This window comes from Lepidochelys kempii, chromosome 7 (genome assembly GCF_965140285.1).
Source record: "Lepidochelys kempii isolate rLepKem1 chromosome 7, rLepKem1.hap1, whole genome shotgun sequence".
Taxonomy (NCBI): domain Eukaryota; kingdom Metazoa; phylum Chordata; order Testudines; family Cheloniidae; genus Lepidochelys; species Lepidochelys kempii.
The window spans coordinates 33,724,970-33,751,732 of NC_136386.1; the positions used below are offsets into that span (position 1 = coordinate 33,724,970).

Genomic DNA, 26,763 nt, shown 5'->3' on the forward strand with positions numbered 1-26,763 from the left:
GAGGGAAGCTGGCCAGCTGGTTACCAGCTCAGAGGTGCAAGGAGCAGGCTCAGCCCAGGAACCAGCAGGTCACTCCCAGCAGCTTTCCAGGTAGGAGGAGACCAGAGCGCAGAGACCTCAGGGAGGCAGCTGGGCCTGTGGACATGACCCCCTGGTCTCCCCACCCAGGACAAGAGTGGCATCCCTCCCCACAGCCCCGTGCCATCCCCAGGGCCCAGCCCGCAGGAGACATATGGCTGGCAGCAGGCTGGGGTTACAGTCAAGCTTTAATTTCTTTCCAGACTGACTCTGCGCTCACTCCTCCCAGCCAGGAAGGGGCAGGTTACACCCCTCCTCTTCTCCACAGGTCTGTGTCTCCCCCATCACCTGACTGCAAAGGGGCTCTCATTAGCTAGAGGGGGCAGCACCCACATTGGAATGTTAAGACAGGTGATTGTGGGGAAGAATCCTGGGGGTGAAGGGGAGCTGAGGTCACAGCAGGGTCATGACCAGGGGTCATCGCAGCCACCATGATCAGACCCCAAGGGCCCTGGGCTAGGCCAGGGCAGCGTTATTTACATAAACCATTGGACAGGACATTGTGCAAGAGTGCCAGCAGGGGGAGGAATAAGGCCCCTGCCCCTCCCCACTCTGCTGGGGGAAGGGGTATCACCTCATAAGGGGTTGGGGTTTAGCAAGACCATAGAGAGATGGTGAGGGGGGCACCATGGCCTAGCACCTCCTACGATGTTAAGGGAAGGAGCCACACACAGCTCACTGCAGGGAGCAGAGTGGAGGGGACTGAGCTCTGCCGCCCCCGCCATAATCACAGCTCAGGTGCAAGGAGCCCAGCGCTGGCCGCCCCCCTCCCAGAGTGGGCCATCAGCGCAGGGCTCAGAGCACCTATGGCAGCAGGAGCTTCTCTGGGGAAGGCCAGTGCGTGGTGCTACTTAGGCAACAGAGCAACAGTGGGGGTGGGAGACACCCACCTCTCCCTCTGCACTGACAGCCACACAGCCAGACCTAACCAACTGTCAGGGCCAGCCCCAGCTGCAGTGGCGCCCAAGTGGCCACGGAGGGGTGCAGAGTGGGGACTCTGTGCTTGGGGCAGCCCCATAACTATGGGAGAAGGATGAGACTTAAATACACAAAATAAAACTAGGATGGGGGGCACAGGGCTAACCTGTCACTCAGCCAAATGCCCCACGGGGCTGGCGAAGGCACGTCCAGGGGGCAACCCCTTCCCCATGCACACCAGAGAGCTGCTAGGTGATGAGTGCTGGGGTGGGGGAAGTTAGTCCTGGCTGCAGACAGCTGGTGAGCCCCTGAGCAGGATAGGGGGAGGGGAAGCCCCACACGAGGTGTGAGGTGGGCTCTGGTGAGAGTCCCAACACTAGAGGTTCCTCCAACACTGGTGTCAGCACCCTTTGCTGCAGAGTCCTGGCGCTATCATACATGGAAACCGAGGCACCTGCCTGCCCTCACTCAGTCCTGGGACGTCCAGCCTGGGGGTTCCCGGAGCTGTAGCAGAGTGCACAGGTCACATCATGAGGAGGGAGAGCCCCTCTGGCACCAGGCTGCCCCACCTGGGTGAGAACTAAGAGTCCAGTGCATACATGTCCACAAGTGGCTCCGCCAGAGACAGGACGGGGTCTCCAAGTGCTGGGGGAGGGCAGGTGCAAGGGGACAGCTCAGGCCAGGAACACCACAAAGATGATGAAGAAGACTATGAGGATGAGGAAGATCTTGACCATGAGCCAGCGGTTGGAGGTAACTGACTGGAAGTATTTGAGGATCTCAGAATGCGCAGCCTCCACATTCAGCTGGGCATCCTCCACATTGGCATCAATCCTGCGGAGGGGAGAGGGGAAACAATTGAGTGATAGGGCCCCTGGGCTGCCACATCCACCAGGCCTAGCCCCAGAGGATGAGCTCCAGGCTGTGTGTGTGGCAGAGATGAAGCTTGCCCCCAGGGCCCACGTGGGTGAGCTACAGATGGCCACTGTTCTGTGTGGGGAGCTGGTTCCAAGCCTCAGGAATGGAGGATGAGCCCTCCATTAGGGCTGCAGAGAAGTGAGCAAGAAGCTGCCCAGCCATGCCTATGAAGTTGGTACCTCTGGATGGTCTCCTCTTGCTCCTTAACCATGTGCGCCAGCTGCTGGAAGATGGAGCCCAGCTCCACAATGGTGGATTCAATGTTCTGCATGGTGTCCGCCCGGCTCTGGATATACGAATCCTACAGAGGCAAAGGGGAGTCAGTGCCTGGGGCAGCCCTCATCCCCCACATCCTGTCTCTGGAACAGTCCTCCCCATCTCCCCCTACCAGCACCTGTTCGTCAATCAACTGCAGCTGCTGGCTTGTCCGGCTGTCCATGTCAATGGCCACATCCCCCGCCCGCCGGGGTTCATCCTGCAGCATCGCGGAGCCGCCTGCAGAGAGACGCCAGTGCAGTCAGGGCTGCCGGAGACTGGGGAGCCCCACAGCCGAGCCCCAGGCCTCTGTACTCCAGGCTCCCAGAGAGGGGAGGGCTAGCCCTGCCTCCACACAGGAAGTTACCTACTGGTCTCCCTTCCCTAGAAGATGAACGCTATGCCCCCGCACAGGGTGCGCCAACCCCCTCCCCCAAGCATCCTCCCAAGACAAGGGGCTCTGGACTCACCCAGGTTGCTGGCAGCAAGGGGCACTGGGGTGCGGGAGAAGTGCTCACGTCGGCTCCGCTGCTGCTTCAGGTTCTAGGGGAGCAAGGAGAGATCGGAGCTGGGGTTAGATGGGGGAAGGCGGGGTCTCGGTATGCTACTTCTCCCCATGGGGGGGGACGGACGGACAGGAGACGCACTCAGATCTTACCTCCGTTCTCACCTCCAGCACTGACTTGAAGTCATTGGACATTGAGGCCAGTTTGGACTGAAAGGGAGGAAGTGAAAGGTCAAAAGGCAGCTGGGAGCAGGGCCCTGACTCAACTATTCCCACATCCAGCTCAAAACCACAGCCCCCTCCACAATCCATTCCCCCTCCATCAGCTCAGAGCCACCCCATTTCCCTCATCAGCTGCGAGCGCCACCCACTCCCCATGTCTGTCTCTAGCGGCTCCACTCCCCCTCACCTGCAGCGACACCACGATGGTGTTGGAGTGGGTCTGCACGTGCCGCCCGCTCTGGCTGCCCTTGGCCCGCACAAAATCCTGCAGCTGGGCAATCTGCTTGTTCAGGCTGTTGATGTCCTGGGGGAGGGAAATTGCTCCAGTCTCAGTTGAGGCCCACACCCCTACCCGATCCCAGCTGCCCTTTGGCTCCCACCCAGCTGGGGCTGCTGTTCACAGGCTCTGGATCCTTTCATTCCTGCCCACCCCACCTCCCAAATAAAGAGGTCACCTCTGTCTCAGCCATCAGGAGATGCTAGCCTAGCTTACACTAACCTGTTTGATGATGTACGTCAGCTCCTCTATCTCCACCGCCTTGTCGTCAAACAGGGACTTCCGCTTAGCCACTGGGGACAGAGGGCGAGGTCAAGGTGTGTCCTCTGTGAGGCCAACCCACCTGGCAGGCAGTGGGGATGGGGACAACCCCAAGGCCAGCTCACAGGAGTCTCGGCTTCTTCCCTCCACTGCAAGTGCCCTGCTTTATCATGGCCCCCAGGATCAGAGCTAACAGCCCCGCACACATGCAGGTGCAGTACCAATTACCCTCCCTCACTGCTCCCCAGCAGCCCCATAGCCCATCCCAGCTGAGTGAGACAAGTCTGTGTCTCTAGATCACAATGGTTATAAAGAGGCGAGAAGCCATGTTAAGCCCCAGTGCCATCAGTAGCCCCTCCATGTGTGAGCCCATACCCCCAGGCAGTCCCCTCCTACCCTCCCTCTCTCCCCACTCACAGATGGTCAGCTTCTCCAGCTTGGCAAAGGTGTTGCTGAGATCTTTCCCGATGCGCCTGGGTGGAGGTAGAACAGAAGACCAAAGTAAAGGGTGGGGTAGGGTCTGTGCTCCCCTAGTTGGGGCCTGCTCACTAAACACACCAGCAGGGCACTCCCTTATTACCCCAGCCCTGACCTCCAGGACAACTCCCTCCCAACCCCATTCTAGGCCAGGCGGCCTGCCTTACCGTCCCACAAGGTTCCTTCCTTGCCCATTGATCCTGAGCCAGCACCACATACTCCCAGGTTATCCAGCTGCTGAGCCCCCTCCCCAAGCCTTGACTGGCCCAGCCCTCCTCCAGGACCAGGTCACTCTGGCCCCACTCACTTGGCTATGACGGTGAATTCGCTCCTCTGGCGCATGGCATTCAGAGTGGGTTTGTTCAGCTGTAGCCCATTCTGAAAGGAGAAAGAGAGACTGAACTCAGGTGTTCTGGGGCTGAGCATCCCTCATACTAGGAAGGCGTGGGCCTGACACCCCACAGGAAACAAGGACTCACCTGTCTGCTCTGCAAGGACTTGCAGGCGGAAAGGAACTCCTGGGTACGATCACGACACGACATAGTGTCTGGGAATGACAGGGAGGAGGCAACAGTGGTGGCAGCAGGCGGGGGCAGCTCCTGTATCTGCGAAGGTCCCAGATAAACACCCTGATCCGTGTTCTTAGAGCCGTGGCGTTTTCTCGTATTCATTGAGGCTCATAACCTGGCGCTACGGAGAGGGGAGACCATAGGCTCAGGGGCTTGGTTAATGGCAGAGAACAAACACCCCTCTCACCTGTCCCTATTAACCCTTTGTCCCTCCCCCACTCCTCAAGCACAATCACTATCACATCACCTCCTCTGGTCCATACATCTCTCACTGCAGCAAGGCAGTCAGGCAGCTCCTAGACACCCCTGCCTGCCCATGCAGGAGCTGCCCTGACGCAAGATCCAGACAGGGGTCCAGGCTCCTAGGAGCTCAGAGGAGGATGTAAAGGGCTTCCCCAGCAGTTCATCTGCAGTTCAGAGAGGAGAATGCTTTGTGATGCCCAGAGTGCAAGGGAAGAGCCAGGCATGTACAGCAGGGAGAGACCCCCTGCTCCACTGCACAGCTGCAGAAGCCCCCCAGAGGTATCTGTGTTATCTTGCCCCAGGTTTCAGTGAGGTCCAGTCCCCATGTGAGCAGCCCCAGCCAAGCCCCATACAGACAATACAACACTGAGTGACAGAGATGGTTGCAGCAGGAGCCAGTGTCAGGATCAGGCCATTTGGATTACAGTTCCATACAAACAGAGGCAGGAAGGGGGCGGGACTGGGAGCTAGACTCCCCAACAGAGCCCAAAGTAAATAAATACTGAAGGCACTTGGTTCCCTCTGTCCATATGTTGGAGTAGTCAACTATTTTTCGTCAAGGTCCACGTTTCTTGCTCAAGCTATAGTCAAGTCCAGACTTCAGAGAAACATTTTTCACATTGCAATAACTATAGTGATTATAACAGATAAATAAAAAGATTTTGTGGTCCGTTCAAAAGTGCCTGGTGGTCCAGATTTGACCCACGGTCAGGCTATTGACTACCCCTGTATACCCCCCTTTTTCAGGCCACTTGCTGAGCGCTGCCCCACAGCCCCCTCTCTGCAAACCACTCAGTGTCGCAAACCCCACTAAACAGAGAAGGGAAGTGAGGCACAGAGCGGCGGTGCGGGGAGCGACTTCCACAAAACAGCAAATAACGGCTAGGTGGCAGAGCCAGAGAGAGAACCCAGGAGTCCTGGCTCCCAGCCCCCCGCCCTAACCCACTGGGCCCCAGAGCAGGGGGCCTGGGCAGGGGGCTCTGAGCTGGGGACAAGACTCCGCGGGGTGGGGGAGCAGGGAGAAGTAATGCTGTAAGGATCAGCCGGGGGCAGACCCTGAAAGAGGGAGACGGACCGTGTGGGGAGCACAGAGCGGGGGGGAGGGGGAGCCGGGGGGGCCCCTTTGGGAGCACAGAGCGGGGGGAGGGGGAGCCGGGGGGCCCCTGGAGGGAACACGCAGGGGCGGGGGCTGCCCCATCTGGGCCCACCCCTGCCCGAGGGGGAAAGGGTTTGGGGGCCCCAGTCCCGCCTCCCGACTCACCGAGACGCGGATCTATCTCTGGTCGTTGCAACCTAGACCCCACCGGCCGGGTACAACGTCACTGCCACGTACGCCTCACGTAACGCGTCAGCACGTCACGCCGAGACGTGCCACGCCCCCTCCCCGGGGACCGGCTTCTTAAAGGGGCCGCGATTGCCATCGACAGTTCTGACCTCTCGTAACCCCGGTGGGGCGTGGAGCTCGCGCGGGTCGCCCCAGGGCAGCAGCCCCCGCCCGGCCCCTGGCTGCAGGCTCAGCGACTTCTGCCCGCCCTGCAGGGCACTGGGCCCCCCACAGCCCAGGCAGCTCTGAAACTGCCCGTGCAGAGCTGCTGTCCCCCCCAACCACACACACGCTCCGCAGGTGGCCAGGGAGCCCACACCCTGCCATGGGGCTCTGCTCCCCAGCCCAGGGGGCAGTAAGCCCAGCACAGAAGCAGCTGTAAAAGTTATGTTTATTCCCCCTCTCTGCTAGCAGCAGGGCAGACGTCTAGGATGGAAGCTTTTCCCCAGCGGCCTCGGCCTTGGCCTCGGCGGCCTCGGGACGGCTCTCTGGGCCAGAATCGCTGGCCCCAGGCAGCGTGGTGGCAGAGGTAGTGCTCTTGGTGCTCCTTATGGAATCACGCCGGCTACCAAAGATGGAGACACGTCTCCAGATGACGCGGATCTTGAGGCTCTCAGATGAATGCACCTCTGGGGTTGGGTCCGCGATCCGCAGCTGCTGCTTGCACCTAGGCCTGAGCTTGCTGTCTGCAATGGAGGAGCGTAGGCTATCAGCATCTTGACCAGACCACATGAATACCCCAGGCGTCACCCATCCTTCCTTTTTGTTGGAATTATTTATGCAGGATATTGTCATGACACTGATTTAACCATAAATTTCTTTATTAAATCCAAAGGCCAAATAGTATTTATACAATTGCTCTAAACATGCCTACAAACCCCAAATAATAAGCAATTTACCACATCCAGACAACAACAAAACATTTATAAGCCTTTGATCAAGATACTTACAAATGGGCTAAACCCCGTGGGTACATATACCCACATTGGTCAGCTACAATATAGCCAGGCAGGTATTAGCAAATAACCCTTTAAGACTTAACTTTTTTCTACCCTTTAACTAATAAGTGATGTCTGTGCCAGGTACTGACTTCAGCTAAAAAACAGTTGGAAACAGGTCACCCTTATTCCCAGTCTTAATTCAGATAAGATTACAAACTCCTTTCTCCCCCAGGTCTTTCCTCTCTATCTGTCCCCTTCTTTCTGCTGTCCAACAGTTTTTCCTTTGGACCTGGGTTTACATGGGCCCTAATTTTTGCGATAACACTGGTGTGGGAAGGGCCATGTTAGCTCATTGTAAAACAGATTCTCTTTGTTTTATTTAAAACCACCTGAGTCACCCCTAACAGTCAGAGGCCCTCTTTTCAGAAATGTCTCCTTATTTCATTAGTTATTCTTTGAACCAGATATGCTCCCTACTTCATGCCTTCTGGCCCTGTAACTAATTACTTTCAAGGCCTTTCTTTACCACACACATTTCTTCAGACAAACCTAAGGTAACTTGAATTCTCTAATTTTTATTTATTCTACATTCCCCACTTTGAAACCCTACATACATGTGGGTTTTACTACATTAAGCATTCAAACATACTTCTACAATTTTATACAACTGCCAAACTTTGCAATATAGAATTAGAATAATCACCACAATAACACTGGTAATTACCAAAATGTTAAATGACCACCATTACTATGGATGTGTAGTCCCACATTATAAGCTTGCTTTGCCGTTACCAGCACAGATAGTTTTTGCTTCACCAACTTCCCAGCAGCGTCTCAGCTGTACTGTGCAATTTGGAGATTGCTCCCCCAGAGTGTATTTACATGCTGACAAGGGTCAGTAAGATATTACACCTGTCTATGTAAGTGTCCTCCAAATGTAAACAGCAGTCCAGTTCTGGGGCTTTCCAAACCTTGTAATTGCCATGCAACACCATATGTGTTGTAGAGCTTTCCAGTACTCCCACTGTTAACACTCTGGCCAAGGCTTTTTTCCCCACAAACTTCATGGTATTGGACTCTTGTTCCTTTCTTACCCTGCACCAATGAGGATTACCTCCCTTGTACCTAATCTTTAAGTTTTCTGTGGTCATAAAAGAGGGCAACCTTCTTTGTTCTGTCACTTAAGGATGCTTTTATTTTATACAGCATGTATTTACAATATACTATGCATATTATTGCTTTTGCTTTTTACCTTTCATGATAGCGACTTAATTTTACCTTGTGCATTTCAAAAAAAGAAAAGAAAAAAATTAAATTACATCATGCTTTTTCTCAATATATTCTTTACTTTCTTCATTTTTAAGATACAATACCCTAGATGCTACCTCTTGTTGAAAACACTTCCTCATTTAATCATAGAACTAAAAGGGACCTGGACAGGTCATCCAGTCCAGTCCCCTGCACTCGTGGCGGGACTAATTATCTAGACCAGTGGTTCTCAAAGTTCAGGGAAAGTCCCTGGCGGGCCGGACCAGTTTTTTTTAACTGCCACGTCCGCAGGTTCAGCTGATCGCAGCTCCCACTGGCACTTCCCACTGCGGGAAGTGGTGTGGGCCAAGGGACGTGCTGGCCGCCCTTCCTGCAGCTCCCCTTGGCCTGGAGCGGCAAACCGCAGCCAGTGAGAGCCGCGGTCAGCCGAACCTGCAGACGTGGCAGGTAAACAAACCAGTCCGGCCCACCAGGGGCTTTCCCTGAACAAGCGGCGGACCGGCTTTGAGAACCACTGATCTAGACCATTCATGACAGGTGTTTGACTAACCTGCTCTTGAAAATCTCAAGTGATGGAGATTCCACAACCTACCTAGGCAATTTATTCCAGTGCTTAACCACCCTGACAGGAAGTTTTTTCTAATGTCCAATCTAAACCTCCCTTGCTGCAATTTAAGCCCATTGCTTCTTGTCCTATCCTCAGAGGATAAGAAAAACAATTTTTCTTCCTCCTCCTTGTAACAACCTTTTACATACTTGAAAACTGTTATCATGTCCCCTCTCAGTCTTCTCTTTTCCAGACTAAACAAACCCAGTTTTTTCAGTCATCCCTCATAGGTCATGTTTTCTAGACCTTTAATAATTTTTGTTGCTCTTCTCTGGACTTTCTCCAGTTTGTCCACATCCTTTCTGAAATGTGGCACCCGGAACTGGAGCCCTAATCAGCGCAAAGTAGAGTTGAAGAATTACTTCTTGTGTCTTGCTTACAACACTCCTGCTAATACATCCCAGAATGATGTTTGCTTTTTTTGCAAAAGCATTACACTGTTGATTCATATTTAGCTTGTGGTCCACTATGACCCTCAGAGCCCTTTCCACACTACTCCTTCCTAGGCAGTCATTTCCTATTTTGTATGTGTGTAACTGATTGTTCCTTCTTAAATGGATGCAATCTTTCTGCTGCTAGCTTCTGTTAAAATGCATATTCCCACAGCCACTCTATTTCAGCTTGATTTCAAAGTGACATACCAGTCCCAAATAGTTTAGCTTCGATGCCAATTTTACTAGTTCCCTCAGTTTTGCTGCTGCCCCTCCATGGCAGGTTTCAGCATTTTAAAGCTTAAATTTTTGTCCATAAAGTCCTTTTAATAGTATTTAAGCATTTTTGACCAAATTCCAGGGACTGCAAATGAGTGAAATTCAATAAAGCTGGTGCATGAATAAGCTAACCATTATTATACAGTATCTCCTTAATGGATTTAACCCTAAGCCATTATTTGGATTTGTTTTCATTTTAAGGCATTTTAATCCTGTATTCAATTAGCTTTAGTAGAATTATTCTTTTTCCATTTATAAAACACTGCCATGTAGGTTTTCACTCCCTTAATAACATTTATTTTACACGACAGTTAAACAAAACTTTTGGACAGATTTTTAATGGTTAAGCTCCGTTTCTTATATTCACTAATCTTCCTTGGTTCTGGGTTGGCTTCTGTTTCCAAAGTACACAGCCATCTGAAAAAGAAAAAACAACCTATTCTGGCTCCTCTTTGGAGCTTTTAGAGGATTTTATTGAAATAAATCATTTATGTTTCTTTTACCCCTTTTACATATTCCATGGGGGAAATGCACATTCCTTCCATACTTTAACTAGAATTTTTTATTTTCTATAACATTATATTAGCCATATATCAATTTTCATGTGAAGTGTAACTGTTTTGTGTTTACAGAATTTCCATGTACTCTTACCAAAGTGACTGATACTTAGAGCCACCTTAAGGCTCCCTGTTCCTACATTGTTTCTTTTGTATTCCTTTCTGCTGCTGTTGCCCCAGGAGTGCACTGTCTCTTCATTCATTTACCTGCTGTTTTATTACTACAATAGGATCAGGGTCTCTCCCCACTAGCCAGGTTCTGGCCGCCCCTGCCACATCCTCTAGCCCTTATTTAGAAGGATCTTTAACTTTATAAAAGCATTGAGGTACCCAAAGGTTTAAATGCTAAATAGCAAAGCTAAATAACACGAGCTACCTGTGTTTGGCAAAAAGTGTCTGTCTGTTTTGCAACTTTGAATGAAAAATTCAAACAGATTTTTAGTGAAATCTTTTAAAACCAACTAATTTTAAACCACACAAAATAGGGTTCTACAAACCAGGAGCGCTGGTTTAGGGCCTTAAAACCTTACATAATTACACAAATTTATTTCCATTTTTTAAAAAACATGTTTGCTTAACTCTCCTTGCACTGCTCTAATTATTTTTACACAACCATGCCGCGATTAGATTCCCCACTGGTAAATTTGGAGGCAGTCGAGTTCCAGTGGAACCCCCTTATTTCCATTTAGTGATTTTGAATAAATTGTCCATAGTCAAATTATGCAAATCAGATTGTCTCTGTAGTCTCTGCAGCAGTCACGTACAATTGATTATTTACAGACCGTTCTTGGGAAAGTGGCCCATTTTCCTTCAGAATGGCTGTAAAGGCTTCTAGGGACAAAACCACAGAGGTGGTAGTCCTCACCACCTATGCAGTGTTAATTTGCGCAACAGTTCCTTTTAGCTCCTTGCTCTTTTTCCTTAAATCACTTATCTCCCAAAGTGACACATCAGATGATTTCTTGGTTACTAGCTTAACTTTGTGCTTTTTTGCACCTATTCTGTAACTACAACTACTGTTCTCTCCATGGTCTCCCTTGGGCATTACTCTTTAAAATTCCAATGGCCGTCAATGGACCTCTGCCATGCCCTGCCAATAATTTATCTATTTACGGCATTCAACAGACCTTTGTTGTGCTCTGCCCGGAATTTATTTGTGGCATTCATAAGAACATAAGAATGGCCATACTGGGATAGACCATTGGTCCACCTAGCCCAGTATCCTGTCTTCCAACAGTGGCCGGTGCCAGATGTTTCAGGTGGAAGGAACAGAAAAGGGCAATTTACTGAGTGATCCATCTCCTGTTGTCCAGTCCCAGCTTCTGGCAGTCAGACATTTAAGGACACCCAGAGCATGGGCTTGCATCTCTGACCATTTTGCCTAATAGACATTGTTCGACCTATCCTCTATGAGCTTATCTAATTCTTTTTTTTAAAATCTAGTTTTACTTTTGGCCTTTGCAGCATTCCCTGGCAATGAGTTCCACAGGCTGACTGTGCATTGTGTGAAGAATGGATCCCTGCTGTGCTCCGCCAAGCATTCTTTTACATAGGTATCCAAACTACTTCTCTCTATTCCCCTTATGTTACTGAATTTCTCTTTGGGAGAGAATTCTCTACTGGCAGTATAGAATTAGACTTATTACTGTATATATACAGTAAAAGCTGTGTTATCTGGCACTTTACCTACCGGAAAGCTCTATAAACCAGCATTTCTGATCTTCATTGAAAGTCCAGTTTATAGTCCGGTTGGTGCGGATCTGGCAGGCTCCCTACCTGCCTCCACATGGCTCCTTGGAAGCAGCAACATGTCCCTACTGCTCCTAGGCGGAGGAACGGCCACAAGGGGTTTGGAGTGTGGGAGGGGGTACAGAGTGCAGGCTCTGGGAGGGAGATTGGGTGCGAGAGGGGGCACAGGACAGGGGGTTGGGGCGCAGGAGGGGATGCAGGGTGCCTGATCCGGGCAGCACTCACCTCATGAATCTCCCTGCGACCTGTCCCTGCTGCTCATAGGCAGAGGTGCAGCTAGGTGGCACTGTATGCTGCCTCTGGCCACAGGCACCGCCCCTGCAGCTCCCATTGGCCTTGGTTCCTGGTCAATGGGAGCTGTGGAGCCAGTACTCAGGGCAGGGTGGGGGCAGTACACAGAGCCACCTAACCACGACCCTGCCTAGGAGCAGCAGGGACATATTGCCACTTGCACAGAGCCACCCAAGGTGAGCACTGCCTGGATCCAGCAGCCGCACCCCCTTCCCCCTCCCCAACCCTCTGCTCCCTCTCCAGCTCTAAACCCTCCCCCACACCCACACATACACTCAGAGTAATAAGGCACTGGGACCAGATGGTATGCACCCAAGAGTTCTGAAGGAACTCAATAATTAAACTACAGAACTACTAACTGTGGTATGTAACCTATCGCTTAAGTCAGCTCCTGTACCAGATCACTGGAGGATAGCTAATGTGATAGCAATTGTTTAAAAAAAGTCTCCAGAGGCGATCATAGCAATTACAGGCCAGTAAGCCTAACTCAATACCAGGCAAATTGGTTGAAACTATAGTAAACTACAGAATTATCGGACACGTGGATGAATACAATTTGTTGGGGGAAGAGTCAACACAGCGTTTGTAAGGGACATCATGCCTCACCAATCTATTTGAATTCTTTGAGGTCAACAAACACATGCACAAGAGTGATCCAGTGGATATAGCGTATTTGGACTTTCAGAAAGTCTTTGACAAGGTCCCTCGCCAAAGGCTCTTAAGCAAACTTAGCAGTCATGGGATAAAAGGAAGGTCTTCTCATGGATCAGTAACTGGTTAAAAGACAGGAAACAAAGGTAGGAATAAATGGTCAGTTTTCAGAATGGAGCGAGGTAAATAGTGGGGTCCCCCAAAGATCTGTACTGGGACCAGTGCTGTTCAACATATTTATAAATTATATGGAAAAGGGGGTGAACAGTGAGGTGGCAATGTGTAGATTTTACAAAATTATTCAAAATAATTAAGTCGAAAGCAGACTGCGAAGAGCTACAAAGGGATCTCACAAAACTGGGTGTCTGGGCAACAAAATGACAAATGAAATTCAGTGTTGATAAATGCAAAGTAATGCATATTGGAAAACATAATCCCCACTACACATACCAAACAATGGAGTCTAAATTAGCTCTTACCACTCAAGAAAGAGATCTTGGAGTCATTGTGGAGAGTTCTTTGAAAACATCCGCTCAATGTGCAGCAGCAGTCAAAAAAGTGAACAGAATGTTAGGAACCATTAGGAAAGGGATAGACAATAAGACAGAAAATATCATAATGCCACTATATAAATCCATAGTATGCCCATATCTTGAATACTGCGTGCAGTTCTGGTCACCGCATCTCAAAAAAGATATTAGAATTGGAAAGGGTACAGAGAAGGACAAAAAATTATTAGGAGTATGGAACAGCTTCCATCTGAGGAGAGATTAAAAAGACTGGGAGTGTTCAGCCTGGAAAAGAGATGACTAAAAGGGGATATGATCGAGGTCTACAAAATCATGAATACTGTGGAGAAAGTGCATAAGGACGTGTTATTTACCCTTTCACATAACACAAGAACCGGAGGTCACCGAATGAAAGTAATAAACAGCAGGTTTAAAACAAACAAAAGAAAATACAATTTCACACAACACACAGTAAACCTGTGGAACTCATTGCCAGGGGATATTGTGAAGGCCAAAACTATAACTGGATTAAATAATGAATAGATAATTCCTGGAGAATAGGTCCAGGAATGGTTATTACCCAAAACGGTCAGGAATGCCACCCCACACTCTGGGTGTCCTAATTCCCTTAACTGTGAGAAGCTGGGAGGAGACAACAGGAGATGGAACACTTGATAATTGCCCCCTTCTTCTAGTCATTCCTTCTGAAGCATCTGGCATTGGCCACAGTCAGACGACAAGATACGAGGCTAGATAGACCATTGGCCTGACCCCGTATGGCCATTCTTATGTTAGCCCCAGAGCATTGGTCGCAACCCCTTCACTCTGGAGTTTAGAACAACTGAAATTATTGTCATTTGTCCTGCCACGGGTGCCAAAACATTGGAATTATTATTTATGCAGGCTATTATCAGGATACTGATTTAACTATAAATTCCTTTGTTAAATCCAAAGGCCAAATGATATTTATACAATTGTTCTAAACAAATTGCCTACAAAGCCTAAATAATAAGCAATTTACCACATCCAGACAATAACAAAACATTTATAAGCATCTGATTAAGAGAATTACAAATGGGCTAAACATGGGTTCATATGGGCCCTACGTTTTTCAGTAACACTGGTGTGTAGAATGTGAAGGGCCATGTTGGCTTATTGTAAAACAGATTCTCTTTGTCTTATTTAAAACCATCTGCAGTCACCCCTATCAGTCAGAGGCCTTCTCTTCAGAAATGTCGCCTTATTTCATTAGTTATTCTTTGAACCAGACATCCTCCCTACTTCATGTCTTCTGGCCCTATAGCTCATTACCTTCAAAGCCTTTCTTTACAACACATTTCTTCAGTCAAACTAAAGCTAACTTTAATTCTCTAATTTTATATTTATTCTATACCTTTACAAGCTCTAAGATAAGGCAAATGAAGAGCCATCATGAAGTAGTGTTGTCCAGTGGGAAGCTGGGGATCCAGAGCTCCTGGGTTCTACTCCTGGCTCTAGGAGAACAGTGGGGTCTAGCTGGTCACAGCGGTGGGATAGCTAGGCATCAGAATGCCTGGATTCCCCTCTGCTCTGGGTACAATAGGGATGGGAATTTCCCCAGCGAATAAACCCAAAGACACAGAGTGCAATGTGGACTGCGACCCCAGCAGACCCAGGGGTAGGAGCGTGACCTGGAGGGAGCAGGGGCCAAAGGAGCCCCTCAGATGGACAGACTGACAGAGATTTCTATCTATCAGGGAGCAGCATGAAGGACCCAGTATCCTTCCCCTGTAGGGACTCCATCCCCCATGTTTCAGAGTAGCAGTGGTGTTAGTCTGTATTCGCAAAAAGAAAAGGAGTACTGGTGGCATCTTAGAGACTAACCAATTTATCTGAGCATGAGCTTTCGTGAGCTACAGCTCACTTCATCGGATGCATAAACCATGTGTACACCCCCCTTCCTTGCGGATGCCCCATGATCCCCCTCTCCCCAATGCAGGAAACCCCTGAAGATCCCCAACACGTGTAGCCCCACCCCCTGCACAGCCTCCCCCTAGAAGCCCACTTGTAGACTCCTCCTTTCCTCGTCCAGAGGTTACCCGTGCCTGCAGTTCCCGCGCCTGCAGGGATTCCCCCCCCGCGCCCCTCAGGATGCCCCCACGTGTAGCCCCCCCCCCAAGGCAGTAATCTCCTCACCTGCAGTGTCGCTGGGCCCCTCTGCTCCGTCCGACCCCTCGGCGCGGGCCCGGCGGCCGGAGTGCATGCAGCCCATGGGTGCGCTGCCGCCGCCTGGAGCCCTCGGCTCCGGACGCCGCGCGCTCCCCGGGCGCTTTGTGAGGTCAGCGCCCGGCGGCACCTCCCCGTCGCAGTCTCCAGGGGAGGGCTTGGCCCGGAGCACGGCCCCGGTTCCTAGCGTGGGGACCCGCTGCACTCAGCGCCCCGCCCGGCTCGGGCCTGCCCCCACGGACCCCTCCCAGCGGCCCCGGCTGCACCACGCCCGGGGGCACGGCCCCGGCTGCACCACGCCCGGGGGCACGGCCCCGCCTCCGGCTCCTCCACGGCGGCTCCTGGCTGCGTCTCCCACGTGTCCTGCCCGCCCCAGGTGAGACTGGCCCCCTGGAGGCAGAGGCTCCTCAAGGAGGGGCCATGTAGGAGACTCCACTGCTGGGGCAGGGCAGAGAAGGGTGAGCCAATAGCATGGGCACAGAACAGCTCCATGGGGGGGGAAATCTATGTACAGGGGCCCCTCCCCCAATACCCACCTTGGGGGCAGTCCTCCCCACACAGGCACTGGACTCACCGGCAGAGTAGGGCTCACCCCCCACGCACAGACACACACACCTCCAGGACAAGGCACAGTTATAGGTTCTTTTTACACTGCTGTGTGATGGCCATTACAGCTTGGGGATGCAGAGGCAAGGTCCAAATCCCTCACCCCAAGTATCTGCTCCTCTCCCAACCCATCACCAGCTGGGCCATGGAACGGGCCTTAATAGATACAGCTCTGCCCTCCAGCCCCTTAGGGGGCTGTGGCTGCCCCCAACCCAACCTGCCTGTGCATTATGTTTGTCCCAGCTGGGGCACATTCTCTGAGAGGTTAGGGCCCTGCCAACCCCAAGCTAGGGCTGGCACATTTCCACCCCTCCTCCACCCCAATCCCTTTCAGCCACAGGGGAGAGGCTGGTGCCCCTGGTGAGCAGAGACATGAAGCTTCCCTTCCCCTTGTCCAAGTTGTAGTCCCTATGGCCAGGGTGGGGAGCGAGTTCATTATGCTTTCTGGCTTGGGCACAGGCTCCCCACTTGCCCCCCTCAAGGCCCAGCGCTCGTTCTCTTCTGCTTCTTGGGCCGCTTGCCTAGCTGGGTCTCCCGGACATGGGGGTCCATATTGCGCTTGAGCACTGTTTTGGTAGCCACTGTCTCCATGCCATCCCACAGCTCATCTTCTTCCTCCTTCACATCTGCTTGGGGGGCTGCAGGTTCAGGCTCTTCATCCTGGGGGGTAGGCAGTCAAAGCAAGTAGCACCCCCTGACTAGGTGAAGGGGCCTCCATGGAAGAACAAGGGAAGGGTCCCTACCCACCACCTTAAGCAGGTTTAGGGGAGCAGGAGGCCCCAGCCCTGGGGTCTCTCCCCAGCTCCCTGCCCCCAACAGCCCTCAACCCAATAACAATGCAGCCAGGAGAGAGGCAGCAAAGGTGCAGCAACCCCACCAATGGAGCTCCCACCACACTCACCTCCCACCTCTCACGGCTGGTCAGCAGCAGGCAGTTCAGCCGGGACTTCAGATACACCTGCAAACAACGGGGGTTAGAGATCAGGATACAGCAACAAGTCCATAAGGAAGAGGGAATCACTGCAGCTCCAGCCTCTCCCAGCAGGGGGTGGGGCAGGAGCAATGGCAGCTGAGGCACTACCAGCAGGGGTGCTGTGCATGGGGTGGGCAAGGGCGCAGCTCTCACCTTGTGTACCAGGCGTTTGTCCTCGATATTATGTACCCGCAGGAAGCGGTCAAGGCCACAGGAAGCCACGAGTGGGAGGGTTGGGTGACACTGGACGCTGCGCACGCTTCCAGCAAAGCCCTTCAGGCATTTCACCAGCCGTCCTGCCACAGAGGGAGATGGATCATCACTGAGCCAGCCCCCAGGCTCACCCCCAGATATCCAAGCTAGAGGGTCCAGTAGCATCCTCTCCACTGACAACCCAGCCTCCACCCCAACCCAGCCTCCACCTCCTAACTCCCCACCCCCATGAATCCGTCCTCCACCCCCATAGGCTTCTCCCCTACCCCAAGAGAAACACCATTCCCCCGCCCCTACAGAACCCCATACTCCCTCCCAACATGAGCCCCCCATACCCTGTGGCTGGCAGCAGCAAAGCATTGTGGGCTGCAGCCACGCCCCAGCTCACCTTGCCGCAGGTCGATGACAGCCATGTCCCCGTGCGAGCTGCCTACCACTACAGAGCTGCAAGGAGATGGTTATCAGACACAGGCAGGACGGGAGCCACCACTCTAACTCCCCACCCATGGTCCCAGGGACACCCACTGCCCAGCCGAACTTCTGCACTCCACCACCCACCAAGGAGCCATCAGCAACTCCTTCCCCTCCACCCCTCTCTCCACACAGATCTGGGAACAGACCCCCAGGAGCCAGACTCCCAGCCCCCCTGCTCTAACCCAGGAGCCAGTGCTGCCTCCCACCAAACAGAACCAAATGGAGGTCTGGTGCTGAGCTCTGAATAGCTCTCAGCTGCCTGCCCTTGGCATTCGTTATCGGTGCCTCACCCCAGGCCACAGAGCCACTGCCCTGCCCTATCTTCCCCCAACTGTGTTCAGTTCCTCCTCCCCCTCAGCAGGGAGAGTGACTCACTCAGCAGCAGGGGTGAGGGAGAGGGCTGTGAGGGGGTACTCCCCATAGGTCGCCTCCAGCACAGGGCGCCGCTGTGGGGAACTGGGGTCGTACAGCCGCACCTGCGAGAGACATAGAGGGCATCTAAGTGGCCCTGCACACCCCCTCCCTGGCAGGCAACCACTCTGCCCCAAGCAGGTGAGCTGGGGGCATCAGAGGTCAGCTGTCAGGATACGAACCCTCCAAACACCTGAATGCCCCTCCCCCCAGCTCCTCCACCCCTCCATCCTCTGCACCTCAAACTAATTCCCCTTCCCTCCCCCAGGCTCCTCCGGCCCTGCATCCAATGAACCTCAGACCCTGCTCCTCTTCCCCATCTGCCCAACCCTTCCAAACCCCAATCTAACACCTCTATTGCTCAACCCTTCCCTCCATTTCCCCAGCTCCGCAATCCCCCTGCACCTCAGACCCTGATATTCCCTTCCCCAACCCCTTCAGACCCCAATCCTACATCCCTATCACACCAACTATTTCCCCTCCATTCCCCCTGCTCCACAATCCCCTATCCATTTGCACCTCAGACTGATCCCCTTTCCCATCTCCCCCTCCCCAGGTCCCCCTCCCTCAACTCCCAGCCTCTCAGACCCCAGTCTGCTCATCCCTCCCCCTCTGCGGGCTCCCCAGACCGTGATCCATTTCCCACCTCAACCCAGCTCCCTCCCCCGACCTCCTCCAGAATCCAATCCTCCTACCTACATCCTCCTCCAGACCCTAACCCCCCCTACCCCCCTGCAGACTGCAGACCCTGCAGTGCATCCCAATCCACCCCTCAGGATCCTACCTGGTGGTGCCCAGTGCAGGTGACAATCTTCTCAGAGCCAGGTAGAAACTGCAGGTCACGCTCCCAGACAGGCACCCGGAGATTGAGCCAGTCATTCCGCACCTGCCGAGAGGGGCAAGGCGGGGTAAGTGGAACCACAAGGCCTGGGCTGGGTTTGCTCCCACATGGCCCGAGAGGGCGCTGGGCTCCGGGGAGCAACAGGAGATGAAACGTAGATCTTGCCAGGGATTTGGGGGAGAGACGGAGGGAGGAAGAATGTGTATAGTGGGGCTCAGGATCAGGGAACAAGGAGTGAGGTTAGGACAGACTCTCCCCCAACGGGGTAGGAGATAGACTTAGGGCCAGGCCAAGGGCTTCCCTCCCCCCAAGGCAGCCAGGGCAGATGCTGATAGAGGGTATGGCCAGGTGGGAGTAGGGCAAGGGCTCCCTAGACCATGGGCTGGTAGGGGACATGTCTAGGGCAAGTACTCACATTTTTGGCACGGAAGATGGGTTCCTCAGGCTGGTGCAAGTCCCAGACCTTCAGAGCATTCTCCTTCCCACCTGTCCCCACACACTGCGGCTGGGCCGGGTTCTGGCGCATACAGCACACGCCAGCCCCCACCTGGGTTTCCACCTAAATGGGACAGCAGAAAAGAGAGAGTTATGATACCCCACTGTGCGGGAGTCCTGGCAGGACTGAGATCCACTGCACTTACCCCTCCCCACAGAGCAAACAGGAATTGTCCCCACACAGCTCAGCTCCCTGGGACCAGCCTGGGAGAAAATAGTGTTAGCCCTAATCCGGCTCAGATTCCTTCCGAATGCAGCATCCTCCACTTAGCCATACCCCACCACCAACCCAGCATCCACTGCCCCCGGCCTCTCCCCATACGAGCCTTACGTTTTCAGCATCCCGCCAGACCTTGAGGAGACCAGACTCCACACAGGTGATGATGGAACTGCACATGCCGGCCAAATGGTGGGGGGGTGAAGAGGGAGAAAATCCAGGTAGGGAGGAGAGAGAAATAAATCATTGTTAGTTTCTAACAGCAGGCACAGGCCACACTCACTACTGGAATTAGGGGGAGAGATGGATGGATGTACAGGCAGACAAGGAGTGGGTGTCACAAAGGGAACTCGAATATCCTGCCTAAAGAGAGTGAAAGAAATGCTTCTCACCGCTCTACCCCACAATGGGTGTATTTGTTTTTGGAAGCAGGGTAGTGAGCCATCCAACATCAGCTGCTTTAAGAGACAGGACAGCAGGCTAGATGGGGCCATTGGTCTGATCCAAAGGTAGGCGTGTGCATGCATGTTGTGATATGAGGTTCAAGGAGCTCCCGGGTCTAACCTGGAAGTGGCAGGGAGCAGGAAAGGGTAAATGATCTAATCCAGGGGGTGGCTGCATGAGACCCAGGGTTAGATGGATCTACAGGTCTGATAGGACGGAGAGGAGGAGACTTGGGGATAGAGGAGTCCCTGAGTCTGAGTCCCAGAAGGGAGAGAATATGAGCGACCTGGAGTTAGATAGGCCCGATCCCGGGAGAGGACGGGGGATGGGTGAAACCTGGGGTTAGATGGGCCCACAGATAAAAAGCTGGAGACAGGAACGAGGGAGCTGGGGGGCAGCTGCCAGGTTCGGGGCGCGGGACCCACCTGTCGTGCACGGCCAGGCCGCAGAACGAGCCCTCCCCGCCCAGACATTGCCGCGACTCTGTGAACTTTCCCTTCTCGGTGCTGAACAGCTTCACCGACCGATCCAGGCAGCCGACGAGGATCTGGGGAAGGAGAGTGGTCAGGAGGCGCCCCTGCTGCAGCCCGTCGCCCCGAGCCCCCCGGCTGCAGCCCCGGGCCCCTCACCTCGGACTCGGAGGGGTCCCCCCAGCACATGGCGCAGACGCCCTCATCCCGACGCAGCGCCGAGGCCGCCACGTAATTGGTGGCTTGTCTCCGCCGCAGGTTCACCCCTAGGAAAGAGACGAGAAATGGTCACAGCCGGGGGCAGTAGGGGAAATGGGACAAGACACAGCCCCCCCCCCCATCACGACCCCCTCCCCGATACCTTTCAGGATGCCAGTCTCGGATCCAACCCACACGTGATTCCAGCGCGCAGAAGACGCCATCTTGCCCCGGTATGGCTCTCTATCCGCTCCGGCTCGCTTCCTCCTGTCTGTTCAGGTGGGTCGGAGTGTGCTGAAAGAGAACGGAAGTGGTGCGGAGCCGGACCGCTTACGGTGTTACGCCGCAAGACGGATGCCTGTTAGACTGCGCGATGCGTGAGAGGTCCGGCTGAAGCCACTTCCGCTCTGTGGTGTCACAGCGAACCCTTTCCTGCCTACACCTAGTGCTACTCGCAACGTTCCCCGCTGCTGCCTGTTCATTGTGCACCCTTTCCCCGACCGACCAACCCAGATTTTGTGAGTTGCTTGCGGAGATGCTGTGCAACCTTTTTGCCCCTCCCCACAGTGGGGAGAATCTCCACTCTCTGCCCGCCTCCCACAGCGGCGGGGGGATCATAGCAGTAAGGGAGCCAGAGCAGTTGATGTAATTCAGGGGTTGAGGCAAGATTTGGGCTGGGGGAATCCCCGTCCACACATGATGGCACAGCTCAGAGTAGTAGTCCTGCAAGATGCTCAGCAACATGGAGCAGCGAGTCGTGGTGTCATGCCCCAAGCAGCAGCTGCACTCAAGGGTGCAGCCGAGAATGTGGAGTCAGGGAGCAGAGAGTGCCCTTTGTTGGCTGTTTAGATTCTGACCACTTTGGGGCAGGGACTGTCTCTTGCTGTGTCTGCCAGAGGACCCAATCTCAATCAGGGTCTGTGCAGTACCCAGATCTTGGTTAGGATTTATGCAGCACCAAGCAAGAGGGGACCCAGATGTCAGTTGGAGTCTCTAGGCACTATTATTATACACACGCTTGTAACTGATATGGGAGGAGACCCAGCACATTGTGTTGGTGCCTCGTTTTTTTTATATTTAACTCTACATAAATATTAGACCAGGAGATTCAAACCTGGTTCATTAAATGTCAGTTAAATGAGCATTTGACACACACCCATAAAAAACTTTATTTACACTGGAGTTGCTGAACAACAACAACAATAATAATAATAGAACTTCACAACTGACAGAATAAGACAAAAACGGAAGTGAGAAGAGTCAGTCCAGCTGTGGCTGGAGTCTGACCTCCATGTATCTTCATTACTGAATGTCCCCACAGGCAGTAATGGCCCCTTCAGGTCAAAGAGCTCCAGCCTCTTCGCATATATCTTATCTCACAGAGTAATCCCTCTTTGCCATTCTTGCAACTTCCTCATCTCTACTGACATGGGTGGGAATTTCTGGCTTTGTCTGTATTTTGGTATGGGAAAGGATGCCTCAGACTGTTAAATCCACTAGGGATTTTGCTGTAGCTAATGTGGAAGGTGCTCAGATACTCAGGGGCTGGCAGAGCCTAGGCATTCACACAATCCAGACCTCATCCACAGCAAGGATGGAAGAGAGACCTGATGACAAGGAATGGAAGGAACAGAAAGACAGCTGGAGCCACTCCAAGGGGTGGATTTATCCATCTATCCCTGGCCCCCATCACCATAGTATCTGGGCACTTCACCAGCTTTAATATATTTATCCTCATAGCCCCCTTAGGATGAAGGGTCATGCTATTATCCCCATTGAACTAATGAGGAACTGAGGCACATAGAAAGACTAAGTGACTTGCCCAAGCTCACACATGGAATCTGCGGAGAAACAGAAAATCAAACCCAGGTCTGTCAAGTCCCAGGCTAGCAAGCTAACCAGTGGGCCATGGTCCCTCCCTGCACCAGCTACTGCTGATACACAGAGAGAGGGTAGGGATTGTCAAGGAGGTCAGCAGATATGGTAGCATCAATCAGGGGCCATCTCAGCTCTACACCAACCCAGGATGGAAAAACTGCATGCCCAGGGGTCTCTGAATTTCTGTGAGCAGCACAAATACCATCCCTTATGGGGTCACAGTCTGTCCAGGCCCCTCCTCTGCAGGGTCAAGTTCCTCCCATCAGACCCAGCACAGCATGGGGGTCTCAGCAAAGCCAGAGCAAGACCAGTGGCCTTTCAGGTTCCTGCTTCCCAGAGCCTGTGCATAAGCTGTGTTCTTGCTGCTAGCTGTCAGGGTGGGGCAGGCTGCACCACAGTGTGGCCAGGAGAGGTGGGCAGAGCAGTGCCAGGGGAGCAGGGCTGGGCAGGCAGCACCCCCAGGGCACATGGCCCAGACACAGAGTTCACCCACACCCTCCGCCTCCTGGAATGGCCTGGTGACATCAAAGCAAAGGCAGGTGTGTTAGCTTAGCAGCTCCAGGTCCCCACTGCCCATGCAGCCCTGCAGGTGCCTCTGGGGAGAGTGGGGTGTGTGTGTGTGTGTGTGTGTAATGAGCTCGTAGGGGCCTGCTCAGGTGGACACAGTGCCCGCTGCTGCAGGGGAGTGTGCTGGCATAGCTAGCTCCCCTCCCACAGAGCGGCTGCCACCATGGTGAGCAGGTCTCAGCGACTTAGTTCTGCCCTGACAGATGAGAGCCCAAGGGCTGGCTGCCAAGGCCCCTTTTAGCAGCAGGGTTGGCTGAGGTGGGAGTTTGCCTCAGCTAATCCTGGGCTCCCCAAGGCCAGGCAGGCAGCTGTTGTGACAGGATCAGACAGGTTAACCCTCCCTGCTCACAGCATCTACTGCACCCAGGAACACATCAGCCAGATGGCCAGCTGCAGGGGCTCCCCAGCAAAGTCTGAGTTGGGAGGAAGAGAGCTGGTGATTTACAGCTCTGCCCACAGGGGAGATTGCTATACCCAGGCAGCTTTGGCTAAAGGCATCCCACACAGTTCAGGTGCCAAGCCAGCATCTCTGTAGCTTGAGGGGGCAGGGAGAGACCCCTAATGCTCTATAGCATGTGCAAGACAGAATTTCTTCAGCATGAGAGGGGGCCCATCCCAGCTCTAAGCATGTCAGGCACCCAAAGGAGTCTGAGCCCAGCAGGAGGAGCTTGGCCCCATCCCACAGACAGCTCTTTCTTCTCTACAAGCTGATGGTGCTGTAGAAGCCATGCTTCAGCCGTAGCATGACACAGCCTAGGCAAGGCCTCACACCTGCCCCAGGCAGCTCTTGGAACACAGATCTCACAGCTTCCCAGCCAGGGTTCAGGCAGAGGACCCCACCCATCATAGGCATGGACTCCTCCATGGTCCTGGAGCAGGCTGGGCCCAGATTAAATACAAGGGAGGAAAGTCTCCCTGACCCTGAAGTTGGGCTTAATAGCTTCTCTTAAACAGAGAAATTGTCCAGTAAGATATTACTATGATGTTGCACTCCATATGCTTTATGAAAATATGCTTATGAATATAATGTAACAGGATATGCTTTATGCAGAAAGTCTCTTGTAAGGTATTACAATTCTTCTAATCTACTGTGTGTTCATCCTATTCGTTTGCATGTATTATTTCTCTGTCCGAAGTTAGAATAAGATAAACTTGTATTACTGATAGGTTTCAGATTAGCAGTTGTGTTCGTCTGTATTCACAAAAAGAAAAGGAGGACTTGTGGCACCTTAGAGACTAACCAATTTATTTGAGCATAAGCTTTCGTGAGCTACAGCTCACTTCAATGGATGCATACAGTGGAAACCGCAGAAGACATTATATACACAGAGACCATGAAACAATACCTCCTCCCACCCCACTCCCTTGCTGGTAATAGCTTATCTAAAGTGATCACTCTCCTTACAATGTGTATGATAATCAAGTTGGGCCATTTCCAGCACAAATCCAGGTTCTCTCACCCTCCGGTCCCCCAAACTCACTCAGTACTTTTAAATTTAGAAGGAGGGGTGGGGACCCAGAGAGACAAAAGATTCCCACCTTGGGCTAAAGCTATAAAAGGGGGTGGAGCAGGACAAAGGGGCTGCCAGTCATGAGAAAACACCTGCTTACCACCAGAGATGTCTGCTAGAACGAACAAGTACTGTACCAGGGAAAGGATTGGGCCCAGACTAGGAAGGAGTCTAGTCTGTGAAAGAAGCTTATTGGAACATCAGAGTGCGAGATATTACCTGTAAACAGTTTCTTAATGTATTCAGTTTAGACTTGCATGGTTTTGCTTTATTTTGCTTGATGACTTACTTTGTTCTATTATTTGAAACCATTTAATCCTACTTTTTATATTTAATAAAATCACTTGTTTATTAATGAAAACACAGTAAGTGATTAATACCTGGAGAAGCAAACAGCTATGCATATCTATCAGCATTATAGAGGGCAATTTATGAGTTTACCCCATATAAACTTTATACAAAGTAAAAGTTATTTGGGGTTTGGATCCCACTGGGAACTGGTGGGTGTCTGGGTGCTGGAGATCAGTAACCTGCTGAGCAGCTTTTAGTTAAAGTCTGCAGTTGTGGGGGCATGGACCAGACCTGGGTCTGTGTTGCAGCAGACTAGCATGTCTGGCTTAACAAGGCAGGGTTCTAGAGTTTAAGCTGGCAGGGAAAAAGTGCTCAGGTAATTTCAGCACACCATGTGCCAGTCCCAAGGGGATCTCTGACCAAACCAATCACAATTACCTCACCCACCTTGTCTAATATCCTGAGACAAACACCGCTACACCACATCCTTCACTCAGTATCAGAGGCAGAACTAGAAGCTGCTGTATGAGGGTCAGGGCCTTGCTCAGCTCTGGCTCATACAGCTACGCTGCAGAGAGTTGCAAGCCTGCCATTGCAGAAGTACCCAATCCATATTAGATGGCACCTCCATGTGGTTGGATCTGTGCAGCTGCTTAGAAGCAGCTCAGCTACTGTGCCATCCTACTACAGCCCCTCACATAACAAGTCCAAGAAGTGGATGGGCAGTTAGTGCTGTGAACTAGGGTTCTGCTCTCAGCTGTACCCAAGCAGGACTCCACCCCTTTGTGCTTGTAAGGTAGGTTGTATTATGCTCCCACTCCAGGGCATGAGGGTTAATACCCTGGAGAAGGGAGATATAGCTCTGCACCATAGGGATATCCAAGAAGCCTTAACAGGAAGTGGAGCACCCTGAGCAAACAGACACAGGTGATCTAGGACAGACCTGTGGCCCAGTTCCACCAGCTCACCCATTCAATTAAAGCTGAGTGAGCCAAGAGGAGTGTCTTAAACTCACCTGCCTGTGCCAGCACACAGGTCAGTTCTAGGGCTTTGGGGGAGGGAAGAGTGACTAATGGGGGACTGAAGACATGCCAGGAGTCCCTTCAGCATGACACTCATAAGGTATCACAGTGAAGATCCCCATTCCAGCCCTGTCACACAGCAGCCAGGTACTAGGCATTGCTCCTGCTCAGCACACTACCAGAAACCAGGGGCAGGGAGGTGCCCGCAACCCTGCTATTGTAAGCTCTATAACTTCAGGCTATGCAAGGGCTGAGTGGGTGCATTTAGTGTCCTGCCTCAGCTGTCCATGGCATACAGGGCCACCTAGGCAGAAACCAGCAACTCTGCCCCTTGTGGAGACAGGAAGGAGCCCCATGGACCAGCTGGCATGAAGAGACCCCCCTGAACACTCTATGGGGTTTGCAAACCACAATAAGGCTCCTTTTCTTTAGCATAAGAGCCAGCCCACCTCTAAGCTTTGTCCAGGGAGCTGTGACCCCCCACTGCAGGTATAGGTGAACAGGGCCCCAATTCCACCTAGTAACTGTCCCTGCTCCCCAGCATGACACCAGGCCTTCCCACACCCCTGGGAGGCCTTGCAACACACACTGAGGCCCATCATGATACCAAGGCTCC

The 26,763-nt window shown here is 52.6% G+C and overlaps 3 protein-coding genes across 3 annotated transcripts; all 3 read right to left on the bottom strand.

Moving 5' to 3' along the window:
* Window positions 1-248: 248 nt before the first annotated feature.
* Window positions 249-6,074, bottom strand: STX5 (syntaxin 5). The gene is made up of 11 exons (XM_073352089.1): window positions 5,985-6,074; window positions 4,391-4,601; window positions 4,219-4,289; window positions 3,852-3,907; window positions 3,396-3,466; window positions 3,084-3,200; window positions 2,828-2,884; window positions 2,640-2,712; window positions 2,309-2,409; window positions 2,094-2,215; window positions 249-1,830 (listed from the first exon to the last, which is right to left on the bottom strand). Exons 2-11 carry the CDS (start codon window positions 4,580-4,582, stop codon window positions 1,671-1,673), a joined length of 1,020 nt encoding a protein of 339 aa, XP_073208190.1. The 5' UTR covers window positions 4,583-4,601; window positions 5,985-6,074; the 3' UTR covers window positions 249-1,670.
* Window positions 6,075-6,166: 92 nt separating this feature from the next.
* LOC144930721 (uncharacterized) lies at window positions 6,167-16,081 on the bottom strand. Its single transcript, XM_078853677.1, has 2 exons — window positions 15,507-16,081; window positions 6,167-6,733 (listed from the first exon to the last, which is right to left on the bottom strand). The coding sequence occupies exons 1-2, from the start codon at window positions 15,580-15,582 to the stop codon at window positions 6,474-6,476; spliced, it is 336 nt and encodes a 111-aa protein (XP_078709803.1). The 5' UTR covers window positions 15,583-16,081; the 3' UTR covers window positions 6,167-6,473.
* Window positions 16,082-16,164: 83 nt separating this feature from the next.
* WDR74 (WD repeat domain 74) lies at window positions 16,165-21,895 on the bottom strand. The gene is made up of 11 exons (XM_073352088.2): window positions 21,042-21,895; window positions 20,840-20,946; window positions 20,636-20,757; window positions 19,881-19,938; window positions 19,470-19,613; window positions 18,998-19,099; window positions 18,178-18,278; window positions 17,717-17,772; window positions 17,269-17,411; window positions 17,044-17,100; window positions 16,165-16,802 (listed from the first exon to the last, which is right to left on the bottom strand). Exons 1-11 carry the CDS (start codon window positions 21,100-21,102, stop codon window positions 16,620-16,622), a joined length of 1,134 nt encoding a protein of 377 aa, XP_073208189.1. The 5' UTR covers window positions 21,103-21,895; the 3' UTR covers window positions 16,165-16,619.
* Between the last annotated feature and the right edge of the window lie 4,868 nt (window positions 21,896-26,763).